Source organism: Protopterus annectens, chromosome 13.part0 (assembly GCF_019279795.1).
Source record: "Protopterus annectens isolate FY-2018-M chromosome 13.part0, PAN1.0, whole genome shotgun sequence".
NCBI lineage: Eukaryota > Metazoa > Chordata > Ceratodontiformes > Protopteridae > Protopterus > Protopterus annectens.
Window position 1 is genome coordinate 583,017,138 of NC_056747.1, and position 21,908 is coordinate 583,039,045.

Genomic DNA, 21,908 nt, shown 5'->3' on the forward strand with positions numbered 1-21,908 from the left:
TGATTGGCAGTTGATTTTTACATACCGAGTTGCCAGCGCTGACACAACCTTCAAGGAAGGTACACCCATTCACGCATGTCTCCACGCAGAAGATGCTCTAGCTGAGAATCTAACCAGACAGCGTCTTACTGTGAGGCGACAACGCTACCGCAGCACCAAAATGGATTAAGCTAAATACGTAATCAAAATAATAGAAAACAGAAGGGTTATAGGTGTACCTTCTGTAGACTTTAGCAAAACTGTTGACAAAGCATGACACAAAATGATGAATACACAAGTTATTCACGTTACCTGCATCAGGTTACTCTTCTGGTGTCATGAGTGAAAACTACTTGGACATCAATCCACAGACTGCAATAATAAACAGAAGCCACAGTAAAGAAAGATAAATTACAAGTGATTGTTGTCAAACTTCAGTTCAGGTGGAGCAGGTCCTTTTCAATTTTATATTATCTAATAATACACAGGAACTGGAGAAAAGTGCTGCCTCTTTACAGGTCAGAAAGAACTGCAGCAGGTTTGGGGGTGAGCAACAAAGTAACCGAGTTTGCATGGTTAGAATTCAGCTGTATGACGCTTTAGATTTAATGCAGACAAATGAAAAACAATACACTTAAATAACAAAACTGAAAAGGAAGACTTAGCATAGAAGGTAAAATACTGATAACAAAACTAGAAATGACTAATACAATTAGATATGGGTAGTTAATGGGGAAGGTACTACGAACAGCTAGAGGTAGGGGTTCTCAGCTGCATAAAAGGAAGCATCACCAGAAAACAATTCTTCCTCTTTATTTTTAGCTTGTAACATAAATCTGGCATACTGTGTACAATTCAGTGGAAAGGCAGTGATAGAATAGAAACTTTGAAAAAGAAGGTGCCAACATACTCCATGGTTTACAGTCAATATGCACATGTATTTCTTTACATGTTTACTCTATTAGGAATCAATTAAGTATCTGAACGAATGTAAGACTCCAACATGGAGAAATGCTTCAAAGGAAGATGTAAAAAAACTAAGGGGCACAAGATGGAGAGAGGCGGTCTCATAAATGACGTGAGACTGTAGTTTTTGCACAATGAATTGTGCACAAAAAAATATTATTATCCTGTAGAACTTGTGGAAATATGAAATTCAAGAATGTACAGGACAGACGATAATCTGTACTACCAAATCAGATTTTTAATAGTCCTTGGAAACACTGAAAGCCCTTCATTTTCTAATAAGTATTTGGCTGTTTCTGACTTTAGGACATCCACTCATTTTATCATTTAGAGAGGGTCTGATACACATTAATACTGTGTCACATTAATAACATTTTAGTAACATGCAATAATTATCTGCTGAGATGAGACACAAATAAAAAATAAAATCTTGGCAACACCTCTCATGCTGTCAACAAGTTTATAGGGAAACAAAGTTTTACTTTGGAGACCTGGTCTAGGTAGAAGGATAAGGAGCTGTTTAGCCGACAGGGGCAAAAGCATGCAGTTAGGAGGGACCTATCAGTCAAGGAGACTGTAACTCAAAGGGTTTGGTGCTAAAAATGCTCTCATTTAGCATAACTACATCATATATTGCAATGGACATAGAGAATACAGCAGAATGTACATTTTTTTAAACATAAGGCTGGGAAAATGCGAGAGGTAGAGGATTAGGGTTAGCTCCCACAGTCAAGGTGCTAGAGCAAAGATTTTTTTTTCCACTAGCATTTATAAAAGTCAGCATTTCATAATACTAAAAAGTGTTTCTGGCTATGCAAAACAATCTTACCTGGTGCTGAAAAAGCTGGTCTTCTGCATAGGACTTTTTGCAAAACTGGCACGGAACCACCTTTTTTGAACCTTTAGAAAGGAAAAAGAAAAAGTGTAACAAGCAGGCAAGGAGATATTCTGTATGGTCCTTTGCAGAACCATTTTCATTAAAGACCACATATTATAATGCACCAGTAACAGAGATAATATACTGGGGATTTACAACTGAACTGAGGCTTCACCATACCATTTGTTGTTTTGTAGTCCAATGAGCAGCTATTCTTGTGCCTCTCAAAGTCACTTAATCGAATATATTTCTTGCAGTCATTGCAAAGTTCTGTTCGACTGCCACAGGCCTCGGCGTGTTCTTGCAGTACGCTAAAAGGCAAAGATAGCTCACAGAAATCACAACTCATTTGACGCTCCTTGCATTCATCGGCCTGTGTAGGAGACAGAAGCAGAGATTATGGAAATGGTTGACGAGCATGAGAAATGCTAAACCAGAGTCATTGTAAGAGTTGCCATAAAAGCCTTCTAGGTTAGCTGTGTGTCAAAACAGTCTCTCACACATACATACATATTATATATACATACTCGCACACACACACCTGGAATACTATGTCTCATTTAAAATGCTCATCTCTGCTACAAACCTTACTCACCTCAGGACTACCTTAAATTTCCCAAAACTATCCGTCATACAAGCTCCTTTTACAGTAGCTGCTCATTAGTTCAAGACAGAACATTCACCTTAGGAATATGACTTATAATATTATGCACAAAAAAGTCTGCCCATTGCTTTGTGGGAGCTGGGATGTCATAAGACTACACAGGATAGTCAGAGATATGAAAAAAATGCAGTGGTCTCTGTGCCACGGAAACAAACACACAGTGCCAAAACGGTATGCTCCATCATGGCTTCTAAATTCTGGAATAGTTTATGTCACATCTGGCAGACATGCCAAACATTTTCCTTCCTTAGGGAAGGAGTACAAAACTGTTGCTTGCTAGAGATGACTGCAAATATCATATATGATCTCCTTTATTTGTTAGCCTAAACTTCTCTAATCATGCTTCACAGTCATATTATATGCATTTTATCTGATGTGGAACTACTCTGTGTATACTGTAGGCAGCAATTATCTGTATTAATGCAGTGTTTTATCATAGGTTACCTGTGAATGCTTATGTTTCATAACATTATGTAGTTCTGAGACAGTAACTACCTGTGGCTGCCATGCATGAAATTACCAATTTATTTATTTACTTTAAAATTACTTATTTCTCATTTTCTTATACAGTTAGCTGGCTACTAAAAGACAGAAACAGAAGAAGGAAAGACTCAAGGGAAGAAACAGGGTTTTCAATATATGAAAACTGCACAGTGAGTTCTGTATCTCTCAGAATTGTTCCTTGTTTAGTTCTACTCTTGTAGAATCTCCTATGAAATACTGAAGACATGAAAAAAGAAATCAAGATTGTATTATCTTCTCCATATCTTTCTATTCTGCAAAAACCCTTCATTCGGTTGTCACATTCCCTTTATTGCACAGCAGTATGCTAGTCAGTTATTTATTTATTTACTGATTTTTATTTAATTATTATTAATTGGGTCTGTGGCTGTGTTGAAGAACACTTCTCAGCAATGAAGATTTGGCAATGATAGTCGTATAATTTAAGAGAGATAGCGTAGCATGTTTAAACATACATCAATGTATTTCATAGCTTCAACATAAGTTTGAATATATACATGCACCATAGCAAACAAGAATTTCTCCATCCAAAACAATGGTGTTAAATGCGCTCAAAATACAGCCAATAATCCAAAAAAGAGCACAGCATTGCGAGTCCACAAAAGGAAATTTATTAACAAAAAGTTATCCACAGGTTAAGCGCTTTCATCAAACTGAATGACTTCTTCAGAACAATTAACCTAAAACTCCACAGTTTAAATAGTCAAAACTTTAAAATCATTGGTGCAAATTTAACCAATGCCCAACATTAAATAACACTTCTCATGAATATCGAAACATTAAAATAAGTAATGAGTTCAATCAATTCATTTAACTAAAATAACTGAATATAGGTAAAAACATTTTTTATACATATATATACCCCCTGTTGATACATTTATTCAGTAAAGATCCTTGTTGTATAATAAAAGTTAAAAATAAAAATTATTTTTGTATTTATATATATGTAATATATATGAAAAAATAATATTTCAAAATAGTATATAATAATAATAATAAATACATAATAATAATAATACACATATTTAAACTGATTCTGCCTTTTCCTTTAATATAGGCATTATAGAAATATGTTCGTTTATGCCTGGAGGGTGAACAGGCGCCAATCTACGTTGCCACATCAACTCTTTTTTGTGCAATATATTCTGCCAATCACCTCCCCTCATATCAGTTTTGACAAAATCAAGTATACCAAACTTGAAACACTTAAAGTTCTTACACAGAATACTGTGTTTATATAAAGCATTGGTATTTTTTTTTATTTTTGATGTCATAAAGATGTTCGTATATCCTATTTTTCAACATTCTTTCCGTCTTACCAATATACAAAGACGGACAGGTGATACATTGGGCAATATATACTAATTTATTTGAACAACAGTTACCATTTTTAAAAAAAATGTGACTTCTATTTGAATTACCTAAAATTATGTCACTATCTAATGATATGTAGGGACAGTACAAACACCTTCCACATGCTTTAGTACCAATTGTATTCCCCTGCCTATTGTTTAGATTTCTACTGGATTCCACCAAGGTTTTGATGTTACTACCTACCTTGGTGGAAAATATAGGTTTATCACCAAGAATACAAACTATCTCAGGGTTGGTTCTGAAAATGTTCCAATTTTTTGTCATGGTACCTTTAATGTAAGAATATAAGGGACAAAATTGAACCACACATGCTTGCTGAAAATTGATGGTATTCTGAACATTTTCTTCATTATTTACAAAACCAGACCTTCCTTCACTAGCACCTAATAGTGGTTTATAAAGGGTACCCCATTTACCAATGACCTCCTCAAGAATAGGGTCAATAAAATGGCCCGGGTATCCTCTTTCCAAAAACATAATCCTTAAATTCCTGAACTCTGCTGTTACATCACTATTCATAGTAGTCATCCTGGCTACCCTGACAGCCTGACCCTTTATAATACTTTTTTTCTGGTAGGCAGGATGATGACTATTATAATGTAAGTATGCATTACAAAAAGTATTTTTACGGTAGATTTTTGAATGAAAACGATCCTGATTTTTAAAAATCTTAACATCAAGAAAGTTAATTTCCTGCTGATGACACTGGAAGGTAAACTTTAAATAATCCGTAGTCTGGTTAATATAGTTCACAAACTCTGAAATTTCATCTACACTTCCCTTCCAGAAAATAAAAATATCGTCCAAAAACCTACCATAGTAAGAAATGTATGAAGAAAATCTTTTATGTGAAAAAATGTATTTTTGCTCCCAACCTAGGAGGACCAGGTTAACGTAAAGGGGGGAGCAAGCAGCACCCATTGCTACTCCCTTTAACTGTTTATAGTATTCGCCACCAAAAAATATAAAATTGTTGTCCAAAATCAAGCTCATAAGCTCACATAAGAGTAAAACTTCATCTGATTTTAAAGATGAATAGGTGAATAAAACCCCCTCGAAAAGACTTAAACCTTCATCTTTTGGGATGCAAGAAAAAAGGTCTTGTACATCTATAGTAAGAAACCAGCAATCTGGTAACCACAGGTCCGGCTTTATCTGACCTAAAAAATCCCAAGAATCGTTCAGTAAATGTGGAAATTTACTGACAACATATTTCAATTTTTTATCCACATACACCGCTAAATTATGGGGTTTTGAGCCAGCAGCTGCAACTATAGGTCTAAAAGGTGGCTTCTTTAAATTTTTATGCACCTTGGGTATTCCGAAAATCATAGGAATTTTTGGATATTTATTATACAAAAAGTTGTATTCATCCTTAGAAATTCTATGATCTAATAAATATTCGTATAAATAACTATCCAGCCTACGATAAGAAATATTGATCATTTTTTTTAACATACAGAATACCTGTCCTCTTGGAATAATATATGTTGCATATCATTATTGTAGTCTACCATACTACTATATAACCACCCCCCCACCTTTGTCAGGAGTCATAATTCTAATACTTTTGTTTTGCCTGAGACTCTCCAGGAGACTCTTTTCTTCGGGGTTTAAGTTGTGAAACATTCTCCTTTTCTCCCCCCATGTCTTATACAAATCTTCCTTGACAAGTTTTTCATAAGCCACAATTAAAGGATGTAGGGGTGGATTAAAGGTACTACTTCTCTTGAGAGTGTCATTAGTTTTACCCTTGTTCAATTTATCTGAAAAAATAAGGTTCAAATTTAATTTTCTTAAATATATTTGAAAATCAATAATTACTGAAGCTGCATCAGGCATGTATGTAGGAACAAACTTGAACCCCTTAGAAAACAAGGAAAATAATTCTTTGGTAATAGGAAGGATTATGTTATTGGAAAAAGGATACCTGGGCCATTTTATTGACCCTATTCTTGAGGAGGTCATTGGTAAATGGGGTACCCTTTATAAACCACTATTAGGTGCTAGTGAAGGAAGGTCTGGTTTTGTAAATAATGAAGAAAATGTTCAGAATACCATCAATTTTCAGCAAGCATGTGTGGTTCAATTTTGTCCCTTATATTCTTACATTAAGAGTACCATGACAAAAAATTGGAACATTTTCAGAACCAACCCTGAGATAGTTCGTATTCTTGGTGATAAACCTATATTTTCCACCAAGGTAGGTAGTAACATCAAAACCTTGGTGGAATCCAGTAGAAATCTAAACAATAGGCAGGGGAATACAATTGGTACTAAAGCATGTGGAAGGTGTTTGTACTGTCCCTACATATTATTAGATAGTGACATAATTTTAGGTAATTCAAATAGAAGTCACATTTTTTTAAAAAATGGTAACTGTTCAAATAAATTAGTATATATTGCCCAATGTTTCACCTGTCTGTCTTTTTATATTGGTAAGACGGAAAGAATGTTGAAAAATAGGATATACGAACATCTTTATGACATCAAAAAAGAAAAAAATACCAATGCTTTATATAAACACAGTATTCTGTGTAAGAACTTTAAGTGTTTCAAGTTTGGTATACTTGATTTTGTTAAAACTGATATGAGGGGAGGTGATTGGCAGAATATATTGCACAAAAAAGAGTTGATGTGGCAACTTAGATTGGCGGCTGATCACCCTCCAGGCATAAACAAACATATTTCTATAATGCCTATATTAAAGGAAAAGGCAGAATCAGTTTAAATGTGTATTATTATTATTATTATGTATTCATTATTATTATATACTATTTTGAAATATTATTTTTTTCATATATATTACATATATATATATATATAAATACAAAAAATATTTTTTATTTTTAACTTTTATTATACAACAAGGATCTTTACTCAATAAATGTATCAATAGGGGGTATATATAAGTATAAAAAATGTTTTTTACCTATATTCAGTTATTTTAGTTAAATGAATTGATTGAACTCATTACTTATTTATTTTAATGTTTTGATATTCATGAGAAGTGTTATTTAATGTTGGGCATTGGTTAACTTTGCACCAATGATTTTAAAGTTTTGACTAAATTGTGGAGTTTTAGGTTAATTGTTCTGAAGAAGTCATTCAGTATGATGAAAGCGCTTAACCTGTGGATAATTTTTTGTTAATAAATTTCCTTCTGTGGACTCGCAACACTGTGCTCTTTTTTGGATTATTGGTTGTATTTTGAGCGCATTTAACACCATTGTTTTGGATCTAGTTAACTTTTGGTGTTTGTTGCTATGGGGTCCCCAGATTCCTTCAGTCTCTCTCCTTTAATGGATTCTGGCCAGCCGGAGATTGCAGCCTTGAAGAAGGAAGTGGCTGAGCTCAAAGGAGAGCTTACTAGATTGATTGAACTGTTTACTCAAAGTAGCAAAATTAACACTGGACATATTTCCCTTTCTACTCCCGACACGTCTAAAAGGGGTAATGATGACAATATTGGTGATAATAGTATTCAGGAAGATTGCATTCAGCATCACCATTTTAAGAGAACGGTTGACGTCACCATGACAGCAGAAATCCATGATGGAAGTGTACGAGTGGGTCAGGTTTTGAACGCTGACAATGGATGCGGTGTTTTACAGCAAAAACAACCTTTCAAAAGTAACTGTGTTGTTCAATTTGATGGGGAAATTGAACCGAACCCTGTCGAAAGTGACAAAGTGACACGACGCTGTGAGAACTCCATTTTTTCTAATACAGGTACTGTTTCTAACCATTTGCCTGATAAAACTGGTGCTGTCTATGATTTCAGTAATTTTAGTCGAACTCCTACTCGGAGAGGGGGTGTTGACAATCATACAATATGTGGAAAGTGTTCTTTTAAGACTGGTTTGAACGGGCATAATGGTAATGTTAATAAACTGGTTGAAAGAGGATGTTACATCAACAATGGCTCTACACGAGAAACAAACAATGGCTCTACACGAGAAACAAACAATTGCAAGGACAGTGGGCATTTTAAAAACTCCAATGATAAATTTTGGTAAATTACTACAGAGATATTACTCTTTTCAAGATGCTGGTTCCAGACTCGACAAAGTACCTTCCATTAATAGAGTAGGAGAGCAGCCCAATTATCCATCTTTAAGAGAAATGATTTATGCTTTTGAAAAGAAGTTATTTAAATTTAAACTATGTGAAATGGAAATTTGCTGTTTAAGTGAATGTATCAAACAATGTTTAATTCCACAAGGGTTGAGAGTGTATAAATTTCCCTATGGTATTTATTACGATGCTGGGACTGTCAAAAAGTTTTCAGAGATGTTTGACAAATGGGGTTTGGAATTATTGGGTAAAACCGTGGATTCTTATGAGGCTATGGTTAATGTATTGAGGGAGGAGGTGAACACACTAAATGAAAAAAATCACCACTGATTTATTATTTTCACAATATGAAAATTTGTATTATAAAATCATCAGTAGGGTGGACCAAAAATGTGACAATATTTTTAAGAAGAAAGTTAAGAAAATGGAAAGGGACAGTAAACAGTATAAATCACACAAAGTATATCCTACTGATAAATTGGTTTTCTATATGGAGCAAGAACAGGAACATGGGTCTATTGGAATAGATGGTAAAGTACATTCTGGTTCCAATTTCAATATTGTACTAGATGAAGGAAATTCTGGGGAAATTGAGCCTGACTGTTTTTCTGACACTCAGGATTTTCAAGTTCCCAGACGCTCAGAAAGAATAGCCAAACGCCGACAAGGGACGAACAAGACCTACAAGCAGGGTAGTAAAACAAAATTACGGTTGCAACAAATGGTAGACAATACAGTCCAACTACAAAGTTTGGACAATATCAAATATAGCTTACATGGTTTCAACATTTATAATTATGCCAGCTTTCCTATTACCAAAGAATTATTTTACTTGTTCTCTAAGGGGTTCAAGTTTGTTCCTACATACATGCCTGATATAGCTTCAGTAATGGTTGATTTTCAAATATATTTAGAAAATTAAATTTGAACCTTATTTTTTCAGATAAATTGAACAAGGGTAAAACTAATGACACTCTCAAGAGAAGTAGTACCTTTAATCCACCCCTACATCCTTTAATTGTGGCTTATGAAAAACTTGTCAAGGAAGATTTGTATAAGACATGGGGGGAGAAAAGGAGAATGTTTCACAACTTAAACCCCGAAGAAAAGAGTCTCCTGGAGAGTCTCAGGCAAAACAAGAGTATTAGAATTATGACTCCTGACAAAGGTGGGGGGGTGGTTATATATAGTATGGTAGACTACAATAATGATATGCAACATATATTATTCCAAGAGGACAGGTATTCCGTATGTTCAAAAAATGAAATCAATATTTCTTATCGTAGGCTGGATAGTCATTTATATGAATATTTATTAGATCAGAAAATTTCTAAGGATGAATACAACTTTATGTATAATAAATATCCAAAAATTCCTATAATTTTCAGAATACCCAAGGTGCATAAAAATTTAAAGAAGCCACCTTTTAGACCTATAGTTGCAGCTGCTGGCTCAAAAACCCATAATTTAGCGGTGTATGTGGATAAAAAATTGAAATATGTTGTCAGTAAATTTCCACATTTACTCAAAGATTCTTGGGATTTTTTAGGTCAGATAAAGCCGGACCCGTGGTTACCAGATTGCTGGTTTCTTACTATAGATATACAAGACCTTTTTTCTTGCATCCCAAAAGATGAAGGTTTAAGTCTTTTCGAGGGGGTTTTATTCACCTATTCATCTTTAAAATCAGATGAAGTTTTACTCTTATATGAGCTTGATTTTGGACAACAATTTTATATTTTTTGGTGGCGAATACTATAAACAGTTAAAGGGAGTAGCAATGGGTACTGCTTGCGCCCCCCTTTACGTTAACCTGGTCCTCCTAGGTTGGGAGCAAAAATACATTTTTTCACATAAAATATTTTCTTCATACATTTCTTACTATGGTAGGTTTTTGGACGATATTTTTATTTTATGGAAGGGAAGTGTAGATGAAATTTCAGAGTTTGTGAACTATATTAACCAGACTACGGACTATTTAAAGTTTACCTTCCAGTGTCATCAGCAGGAAATTAACTTTCTTGATGTTAAGATTTTTAAAAATCAGGATTGTTTTCATTCAAATATCTACCGTAAAAATACTTTTTGTAATGCATACTTACATTATAATAGTCGTCATCCTGCCTACCAGAAAAAAAGTATTATAAAGGGTCAGGCTGTCAGGGTAGCCAGGATGACTACTATGAAGAATGATATAACAGCAGAGTTCAGGAATTTAAGGATTATGTTTTTGGAAAGAGGATACCCGGGCCATTTTATTGACCCTATTCTTGAGGAGGTCATTGGTAAATGGGGTACCCTTTATAAACCACTATTAGGTGCTAGTGAAGGAAGGTCTGGTTTTGTAAATAATGAAGAAAATGTTCAGAATACCATCAATTTTCAGCAAGCATGTGTGGTTCAATTTTGTCCCTTATATTCTTACATTAAGGGTACCATGACAAAAATTGGAACATTTTCAGAACCAACCCTGAGATAGTTCGTATTATTGGTGATAAACCTATATTTTCCACCAAGGTAAGTAGTATCATCAAAACCTTGGTGGAATCCAGTAGAAATCTAAATAGGCAGGGGAATACAACTGGTACTAAAGCATGTGGAAGGTGTTTGTACTGTCCCTACATATTATTAGATAGTGACATAATTTTAGGTAATTCAAATAGAAGTCACATTTTTTTAAAAAACGGTAACTGTTGTTCAAATAAATTAGTATATATTGCCCAATGTATCACCTTTCCGTCTTTTTATATTAGTAAGATGGAAAGAATGTTGAAAAATAGGATATACGAACATCTTTATGACGTCAAAAATGAAAAAAAAAAATACCAATGCTTTATATAAACACAGTATTCTGTGTAAGAACTTTAAGTGTTTCAAGTTTGGTATACTTGATTTTGTCAAAACTGATATGAGGGGAGGTGATTGGCAGAATATATTGCACAAAAAAGAGTTGATGTGGCAACTTAGATTGGCGGCTGATCACCCTCCAGGCAAAAACGAACATATTTCTATAATGCCTCTATTAAAGGAAAAGGAAGAATCAGTTTAAATATGTGTATTATTATTATGTATTTATTATTATTATATACTATTTTGAAATATTTTTTCATATATATTACATATATATAAATACAAAAATAATTTTTATTTTTAACTTTTATTATACAACAAGGATCTTTACTGAATAAATGTATCAACAGGGGGTATATATAGGTGTAAAAAATGTTTTTTACCTATATTCAGTTATTTTAGTTAAACGAATTGATTGAACTCATTACTTATTTATTTTAATGTTTCGATATTCATGAGAAGTGTTATTTAATGTTGGGCATTGGTTAACTTTGCACCAATGATTTTAAAGTTTTGACTATTTAAACTGTGGAGTTTTAGGTTAATTGTTCTGAAGAAGTCATTCAGTTTGATGAAAGCGCTTAACCTGTGGATAACCTTTTGTTAATAAATTTCCTTCTGTGAACTCGCAACGCTGTGCTCTTTTTTGGATTATTAACAAAATTTCTCACCAACATAATCATTCTGAATGTATATATGGAAACACAAAGTGCTCAGTGCTGCTCTACCAGCATTGAGCAATCTACATCTTGTGGAAACCTTTATGAATTCAGGCCAAGTGGTGAGCATCTTAGATGCCAGACAAGAGCAATATCCAGTGAAGACCAGTTTATATGTCTGTGGGTTAAGATGCAGAGTTGCCTTAGCTGCGATATATAATCAGTTCACCTTAGCTGTGATGTATAATCAGTTCACCTTTTGTAACACAAAACAGAGCTACTCCATCATGACAGGTGGAGTTATAAATTGTCAAGACAAAACCATGCATTTTGTAGAGTATATCAATTAAAGGAATAATGAAGGTAGCTATGGACAAAATACTCATGTTTGGGAATCAGCACATTAAATCTCATTTTTTTAGTTTTAAAAGTTAAGATCTGGGACTTTGTTTTACAAAAGTTTAAGCTGTTTAAGCATTTTGCCTACTTTTGTTTGAATAAGTGCAGGGAACAAGAGAACATAGATGGCCTGAGTACTGCTAAGTTTTTCGTTGGTACCAAAAATCCTTGCAGAGGACTTATTCCCATTTATAACGATTTTATGAGTTTACGTTTGAGGACCCACTTGCAGGTGCAGATTGAAATTCTCATAACTTATCTTGCTGGGAAGTGAATAACGGGCTTAAGGCTAGGATTATTAAATTATCTGAATAAGCAATGCAATCAATAATGGGCAAGTCAACTTCATTTATAAATATAGAGAAGCATAGCGGTCCCAGGACTGAATAGATTGAGGAAGTGTTTTGAGTTGACACAGTAAAGGTTCTGTTAGAAATGATGAGAGGCATCTTATCTCTGAAGCCAGTTGAAAGTGATTTACTGACTCAAATGCCTTTTTCATTGAAAGTGATTTACTGACTCAAATGCCTTTTTCATATTCAATAAAAAAGGGCACTAACAGTATGTCCTTTTCTCACCGCTTCATATGTAGGATTTGGAACTCCATGTATATACTTCTTTCTAATATAACCAGGTGAGAAACTATGTTGGTTGCTGTTAAGGAGGTCATATGAAGAAATATGATCAATGAGATGATATAGCATCTTTTGTAGTAGTTTTGCAAGAGGCAAGTGTACTGCTATGGGTCTAAAGTCTAACAGAGCCTTTTTGACTGAAATATTATGTACGGATGTTAAACAGCATCATGTTTTCAGCTGCATAGTAAGATCACTGGAAAAAACAGGATAAATCATAGAATTTTAGCAATCTTAGTATAAGCCAACTAAGGAGCTTGAGGTACAATATATATGGACTTTTTTTTTGCTATAGCCAGTAACTGAACAACTTTACTTAACCTGCTTTGTTTTAAGGACTTTAAAAAGTGGTTTGGAGGTTGGCATAATGGTTAAGGTGTTTACCTTACAAACGCAAGGTACAGAGTTTGATTCTCACATGAGGTAACTGGTTAGGTTTAAAATGGCTCACAGGGGCAGTTAGCCTAGTACTAATCTATGAACCTATGAAGAAGTGACACTTTGGTTGAAGAGAGACGAACTGTGTTCTGGAAGGACAGGCAAGTAATTTTTGTTATACGTGTGCTGGGGCATTCATGAGAGTTTTAATATCATTTAACATGTCAGTATCAGGTATGGTGGAGGTTGTATAGTTTGGTGTTAGAGTTAATTGACTTGCAAGACACTTTGGGTTCATTTAACAGGGATATTTGCCTATTCCTTAAAGGAGAACCCAAATCCATTAACTGAAAAAAACATGATGTTTATTTCATCATGTGTTGATGTTTCGCACATTTTGACACCTCTTTTGGACTCTATACACTTTTTTACATATTTAAATGTAATTCCAGAGCCTGCCCGCATGGGGTCTGGCATTTAGATTTTTTTTAGTATACCTCTAGATATCCCACATTGCAGTGTTTAGCTTTAAAATATTACTTCATAGTCCCCAAGCTCCTGTCAGTGCATTGACTTTTACATGTGTTTTCGCATATACCAGGTTTTCTTTTACTCAGGTTTAATTAACATTTCTTGGTTTTCAATGAATACTTAAAGACAAATGGGGATAATCACACAGAACAGTATTCTTAGTGCCCGTTATTTCTCTTTCTTTCAAAAGTAGACAATTTTCATCCTTTTGTTATGCCCGAGTTGTAGTCCTTAAACTCATCCCCCTATCCCTAAACACCTCCCCTTTGTATCTGTCAAAGTAATGAATTCAAGCCGTTTGCTGCAGATAGCTCACAGCTGGAGATAAAGTTCATGTACTGAGAATGCTGCTCTGTGTGACTATCCGTTTGTCTTTTAAGAAGTCATTGAAAAGCAAGAAATGCTAATTAAACCTGACTGACTAAAATAAATCAGGGTGTGTGCGAAAACACATGTAAAGTTAATGCATTGACAGGAGCCTAGGGGCTGTGATTTAATATTTTAAAGCCAAACACTGCATTGTGTGATACCAGGAGTTAGAGTAAAAACATCAAAATGCCGTACCCCATGTGGGCAGACTCTGGAATAACATTTAAAATATAAAGAAGTATATAAAGTCCAAAGGTAGTCTTAAAATGTAGGAAACATCAAGATGCAATGAAATACATTTTTTTTCATTCTGTGGGCGCAGTTCTCCTTTAAAGAAGAGGCTTTTGAAGTAGTAGTCAGAATTCTAATTTTGCTTTGTTGTCCTCAGTTATGGGGTCAAGTTTCTGACTTTTCCATGCTTGTTCCCTTTGTTAAAATTCCTTTTTGAGATTTGAAGTAATCCAATGGCAAGATTATTCATCAAGTCTCAATATTTTGAGGAGAAATATACTTTTAATATACTCTAGAAGAGTATATGATGTGGCTAATACTGCAATATTATTTATAAAAACAATAAAAAACATATTACATTTCATATTTATACTTTCATTATTTTGACATGTGATGTGAGCTGGTTTTGAAGAAAATCAACTCCAGTTAAAGGAATTTAGTTCCAAATGAATGATATTCTCTTTGGATTCTAGGAAGAAACTGCTATATAATCTTTTTTTTTTTTTTTTTTTTTAATAAGAAACAATTTTCAAGTTTAAAAGGCTCTGAGGACAGAATAGGGAAATCATCACCAAAGTTACCGGGTAGTACTTAGTGACACAAACATCTTTTTAATGGGAAGTCTGTAATAAGTATATCCAATAGGGTGGGAGAATTAGACTCAGAGCTGCTGTGTGTGGGTTGCTTTACCAGTTGCTTTATTGGTTCTTGGCTTGATACTAGACAAGCAGTCACTAAAACAATTAAGAGTCTAGTCAAAACAGCCCACTGAATTATTATGCAATAGAGTAATCTGCAATGTCTTTCTCTGAAAGGTCTATGTAGGATACTCCGAATGCAAAATTTATGACTGGCCATGTAATTAACGACATTAACTTTGAAAATAGTCAGGTGACTTTTTTTTTTTTTTTTGACAAGTGGGGAGACTTGTTTCACAGATGTGGAAGGCACTGGGTTAGATGCCCATCCCATCCTACTTATTTGCTGATGTAGCTTGAGAATTTTGGTTACAGTATGTGAGGAGCCATTGGTTCTGTGGAGGTGCAGGTGGTCAAATAGGACAGGGTCTTCCATGGCTCAAAAAGTAAGGCAAAGGTCACCAGAAGGAGTCAGTAGGAGACCGAGAACAAGGAGAGGGCTGCCAGCTTTTTGGGGTAATTAAGGGACGTGAAGCCAATTATACTTTTAGGTAAGAGTCTCAGAGTCCCCCTTGAGCTGAGCGATATATTTAAAATGGTACATGCCAAAAGGAACATTATACTCAATGATGGACCTCACAGGGGATAAGTACAGAGGAACTAAGGTTCCAGTAGCTTGAGGAGAAGCCTTTGTAAATTGTAAGATAATATTATTATAGACAAGATCAGAGCATGGACAGATGTTACTTCTTAGCTTCCCGACATACCCACAGAAGAGTTTACAGTTATCTTTGGCGGAAGTAACTACCTTGAGCTCATACTCAAGTTTTACAAATTCTAAAGATACACAAGATTTTTGCTAACCCATTTCAGTTTTTCATTTATTTATTTTTGAGATGGCGATATGGAGATTTACTGAACGAATTGATTAGCAACAGAAAAGAAAAGAAACTAAACTTTTGCTGCAAACCTTTCATCATTCGAGTGTATTCTTAAAACTTCTCAGTAGATTTGTAACAGATAGAGATGGAGTTCTCAAAAGCAACTGAAAAGGTATAAGTAGAAATTTGAATTTTAGGTGAAAGCTTTGGCAATGGGATCAGTATGTCAAGAAATATTTAGTGTAAGTATTCCATTTAGCCGAGTCTGTGATTTGCTAATCCAATCTGTAGTCCGGTTTTCTACAAATTACTGTTTCATTTCCCCAAGTTATTGTATAGACTGAGTTAATACACTATTCAATATGAAGTATAGTGAGTGGAGGGGTATATAAACTGGACAGATGGAATACAAGACAGATGGGGGTCAGTATCAAGCTGATTATGACCTCTCGGAGTTCAGATGGCCTGGATAAAGAAATTTTCTTCACTAATAACATGACACACCCTACTACTGTGTCACTCATTGCCACTTAAGTAATCACTTAAAAAGGATTCAAAACAGTTTAAATTGGAATTAAAAATGTGGTCAATGTACAAGTTAGATGTATGCTGTGAGTAGGTGTCTTTTTAAGCACTTGTATTCAGTTGCTGCAATAGGTTCATGCAAAATCTGAAGGCAATGCTACTCAATCTAAAAGTCTAAACCTCAAAATGCAGTCTCTCGAGGCACTCCTAAAAATGGAGAACGTCGATATCTGTACAGTAAGTGAAACCTGGTTCAAGGCTCCAGAGAGCACCCCTGCAATACCAGGCTACAACTCTTAGCACACTTTTCGGCCACCAAACCAGGACTGAAACACTAAAGGTGGAGGAGTGTCCATATTCACCAAGGATATTCACAACACCAGGCTAGTTGCCCAACACAATGCGTTTGAAATTCCCCAGGTGCAACTAACACTAGGTAAGACTGCAATCCAAATTGTAGCTTGCTACAGATCCTTCACCATGCCCAAAGATTCTCACTACACCTTTCTAAACATACTGGAAAATATTAAGATACAACCAAACACCCTAATACTGGGTGATTTCAACTACCCTGCCATTAACTGGGAAAACTACTCCTGTACCAACACCTTTGCCCAACGGTTCTTGGAATTCATAAATTCCAACGCCCTGGATCAACTAATCCTTAGTCCCACCAGGGGTTCCAATATCCTACTCCTGGTCATTACCAACATGGGAAGTCGATGTTCCACGCCTATGGTCACCCCCTCACTGGTCAGGTCTGACCATAAGCTAATCACCCTTGACATCCACATCCCACCCCTCAGTAAGGAAACCTCTGTAAAAAAAAAAAACTTCTCCAAAGCCAACTTCATGCTACTCAAGTCAGAAGTGACAAACTTCAGGACACCCATGCAGATGGGAACTGAAAGTTCGACTGCTGAATCCTACACTAAGGCACTGTACGAGCACATCCACTAGAGCATGAATCATGCCACCCCCAATAGAACCAAGACGCCCTCCTTCAAAAAAAGGAAGCCAATCTGGTGGTCCCTTGCCATAAACAAACTTTACAACAAAAGGAAGAAAATGTTGCAGAAAAGAGGAACAGCCCAGGATGCAAAAAACTCCCTTACCAGTCTCAGTAAGAAGCTGAGATCCCTCAAAAAATCCTCCGAAGCTAGTTACGAAAATAAAATTGACAAAGATTCCAAAGACAACCACAAGGCATTCTATAGCTATGTCAAGAATCTAAATGGCAAAGCTCAGATTTGCTTTGAGCTACAACAGAATGGCATTAAATATACTGATCCCAAGGATATTGCCAATATCCTGGTAGATCGATTCAGTGCAAACTTTACCCCCCCCCTCTCATCCCCTAAAGTGCCATCACATTACCGAAAGATTGCCAAATTCCGGTAATAATGGCCACACAGGTAAAAAACGCACTCTCCAAAGCTAATAGCACAGCATCCATGGAACCAGATGACATCCGAGGATGTGTACTACATGAACTACAAAATGAACTGGCACCTCATCTAAGTGTCATGTTTAATCATAGCCTCACCTCAGGCTTCGTGCCCACTGAGTGGTGCACAGTTACAGTTATCCCACTCCACAAGGGGGGATTCCACCTTGGATCCCAGGAACTACCGCCCATTCAGTTTGACGAGCCTGATCTGCAAGACCATGGAATGTATTATCATGGAACTTTAAACAAAGACCTTGGCAACCTTCAAACACTGGACCCCACGCAGTTAGGGTTCGTGAAGAGCCGATCTTGTCTCCTGAACCCGATAGCCATGGACAAGGGTAAGGTAGTCCACACAGCCTATCCAGACCATGCAAAAGGCCTTCAACACCATCCCCCACTCTGGATCCATAGATAAACTTACTAAGCTGGGCATTAATCCCTACATCACTCGATGGGTTGCCATCTGGCTTACTGACAGAACCCACACTGTAAAAGTAGCCGACTCCAAATCCAGCTCCAAACAAGTGGAGTACCTCAGGGGTCAGTGCTGGGACTGCTCTGGTTTGGCATGTAGTTCTCTGAAGTACAGACCAACACTAAGGGTCTCTGGCTAACAAAGTTCACAGATGACTGCAATGAACAAAACATGATGGAGGGATAGGTTCCTGACTCAGACTCCCCAGACTCTGGAATAGACTGCCCATACATGTCAAGCAGACCACCTCTTTGGCCCTCTTCAAAAGGAACCTTGATGACTGGATGGGAGATAAGAAATTCACCCCGGGGATCATGTCAGTCGCCCTGCTAGACAGGGATCCAGGGAAGTAAATACTGTGGGAAGAAATAGCCACGGAATTGTTATGACTAGGCTTGCATAGGCCCTAGGGCGGACAGCCTAGTACAGCCTATCAATCATAGGAGGATGCTAGGCTAATGGCTGTAGAGCTGTTACTAGCCTAGCCACATCAATCCCAAGTTGACCCAATTGTCAGTGGTTAGGTGAGTGAAGTTTTCAAAAGAAAGGGTCTATGGTAGTTATTACTGACTTCCTCTGTCCAGGAGGGATGTGGGTGCCACCCCATGAGTGGATATGCAGTAACCCATCCATTGATCTAGGCTGCATCTGAAGAGGGTCACGGAGGGGCTCTGTTTCACATGAATTGGAAGCTTGTTCCAGGGAACTGGCATTCTCTGGGAGATGTATATCTCTGTAGCATGACCTGTTCATGTCAGAGGCTAGGTTAAAATCCCTGGAGTGAATGCCCCCCCCTGCAGTTTGATTTATGAATGTGTAGCATTTCCAAAAGAGCAGAGTCAGAGACTTCCCTGTAAGCCAGGCAGAGGTCACCTCCTAGCAACCTGTAGGAGACAGAATACAATAATAGGGCTTTCAGTCTTTCCGCATAAGACTTGTTTTCTGTACCCTGTAATTTCGTGGTGCAAAACCTCTTTCCAATTGTTGCAAATGTCCGGTTAGGTACAGTTACTATCTTTCACTTACACTTCCGTAGTAGTTATGTAATTGCAGAGTATCAGAAAAGTACAGTTGTGTACACTTACTATAAATGTAGATGTTCTAGTGTATTCACTGTTGAAGTCATCACACTTGGGTTATCTGCCTGCAGGTAGCCCTCAGTCAGCCCGAATACCAGATACTTAGTATTTCTGCGTTGGTTGCTGTAGCTCCAGGACTGAGGTCAGGTCGTTAGGGGTATAAAAACAGGCAGGCAATGCCATTACATCAGTTTTTCTTGCCCCAAATGTCAGGAGCCCCCCAATAGGGAGCTAAGCTATGGTGGGAAAATCACCACCAGTAAAACGTAAATACCAATACCCCTGTAAGGGGTGAGTAATATACATAGAGAGGAGAGAGAAAGGGGGCTGGAGGGTGGGAAACCAGGACTGCAGCAATGAATACACTTGAACATCTACATTTATGCCAAGTGTACACAACTGTATTATGTTCCTTGTGTTTCACTGTTGCAGTCATCACACTTGGGTTGATTCCCAAAGCTGAAGAAAGGGTGGAGGCAGTCAAGAAGAGTTTAGGCTGGCCAGTATGCCCTGCAGGACTGCTGTTGCAAAACCCACCCTGGATTTGGATAATATAGGTAGGTGGTAATGATTGGTGAATGTGTGTACAGAACTTCAGGTAACAGCTTCCAGAATTGTCCCTGGTAGGGACTCCTCTGAGGAATGCTGTAGAAGTAGAAGTTGCCCTAGTGGAATGTGTTCTGACCCCGAGGGGTTGGTTTCCCATGGTGTTTGTAACAGAAATGGATACAGTGTGCTATCCATTTGGAAATTATCTGTTTTGAAATGGCCTTGCCCTCTGCCCCTGGTGCAAAACTGAGTAGTAACTGGTCAGATTTCCTGAAGGGCTTAGTCCTATCCAGGTAGAATCTGAGCTGTCTGTGCATGTTCAAGGAGTGAATGATCCTTTCCCCTTTATTTTGAGGATTAGGGAAGAAGGTTGGCAAATGGATAGATTGGTTGAGAGCCACGCTGGGCACCACTTTAGGCATAAAGAAAGTGTTAGTTCTGAGGGAGACCCTGTCATCATGAACAATAATGAAAGGTTCCACAGCCATACATGCTTGTAGCTCAGACACTCTTCTAGCTGAAGTGATGGCCAGAAGCAAGGCTGCTTCCCAAGAGAGAAATTTTAACTCTGCTGACACTGCAGGCTCAAAGGGGGGTAATGTGAGCTTTTCCAGTACAAAGTTAAGGTCCCAAGCAGGGATGGGTGCTCTCCTTGGTGGCCTTAAGTTGTTTGCCCCTCTCAGGAACTGTCTGATGGGAGGGTGAGAGAAGAGAGGTGGCTCAGTGTTGAAATGAGCAGAGATGGCAAAGGCATGGATCTTAATGGAGGAGAAGGATAGGCCTCTGTGGAGTAGATCTGCTAAGTAATCCAGGATTAGAGGTAGGGAGGGCATTGCTGTGTCCTCACCTTTAGATTGAATCCAGGAGCAATACCTTTTCCACTTAGCATAGGATTTTCCTTGTACTGGGTCTTCTGGCTTCCAGAATGACGTCCAGTACCGGTCTGCTTAGGCTGGTCACTGGGGGATAATTCAAGGGATAAGCCAGGCTGCAAGATTCTGGGTTTGCAGATGCAAGATCCGTCTCCCCTACTGAGTGAGGAGAGTCGGACTCTGGAGTACATGCCAGGGAGGCACCAGTGACAGGCTGTGCAGTAGTGGGTACCAGTGCTGGCATGGCCAGTCCGGGGCAATCAGGATTGTCCTTGGTTTGTCCTGTCTTATCTTGAGCAATATTCTTAAGAGAAGGGGCAGAGGGGGAAATGCTTAGATTAAGAGGTTTATCCACTGGCAGGACAGGGCATCCACTTTCCAGGCCCTGCTGTTAGGTGTCCTGGTACAGAATTTGCTGAGTTAGTGATTGCAGGTGGAGGCAAATAGGTCCACCTCTAGGGTCCCCCATTTCTGGATCAGAAGGCTGAAGGTGCTGGGTTCTAATTGCCACTCGTGTGGATCTAGGAGACTTCTGCTTAAGTCATCTGCCAGTGAGTTTTGTTTGCATGGCAGGAATTGAGCTTGCAGATGGACCTGCATGTCCATGGCAGTGTTCCACAGGGCCATGGCTAGCCTGCAGAGTGGGTAAGAGTGGGTTTCCCCCTGCTTGTTGATGTACCACATAACTGTGGTGGTGTCTGTGTTTATTAGCAGGGGTCCTGGTGAGAGTAGGGATGGGAAAGCTGTTGGAGCATGCTGAACTGCTAGCATCTCTTTTTGGTTGATGTGCAGATGAATTTGACTAGGGCTCCAGTGGCCCTGAATGCACTTGTCGTCCAGGTGTGCCCCCCAGGCATAGTCTGATGCATCTGTGGTTAGGGTGTGGGTGGTGAGGGGTTGAATAAAGGGAAGTCTCTTGTTGTGG

General features: G+C 37.4%; 1 protein-coding gene across 4 annotated transcripts in view; it reads right to left on the reverse strand.

Annotated features, from left to right (window-relative positions):
• Positions 1 to 21,908, reverse strand: part of XAF1 (XIAP associated factor 1) — a 205,061-nt gene that overhangs the window by 93,751 nt on the left and 89,402 nt on the right. For all 4 annotated transcript variants that reach the window (XM_044054244.1, XM_044054246.1, XM_044054245.1 and 1 more), the window contains exons 5-6: positions 2,003 to 2,195; positions 1,775 to 1,845 (exon numbers count right to left, since the gene is read on the reverse strand). In XM_044054244.1, coding sequence (XP_043910179.1) covers positions 1,775 to 1,845; positions 2,003 to 2,195 — 264 coding nt within the window. The remainder of the gene's footprint in view (positions 1 to 1,774; positions 1,846 to 2,002; positions 2,196 to 21,908) is intronic.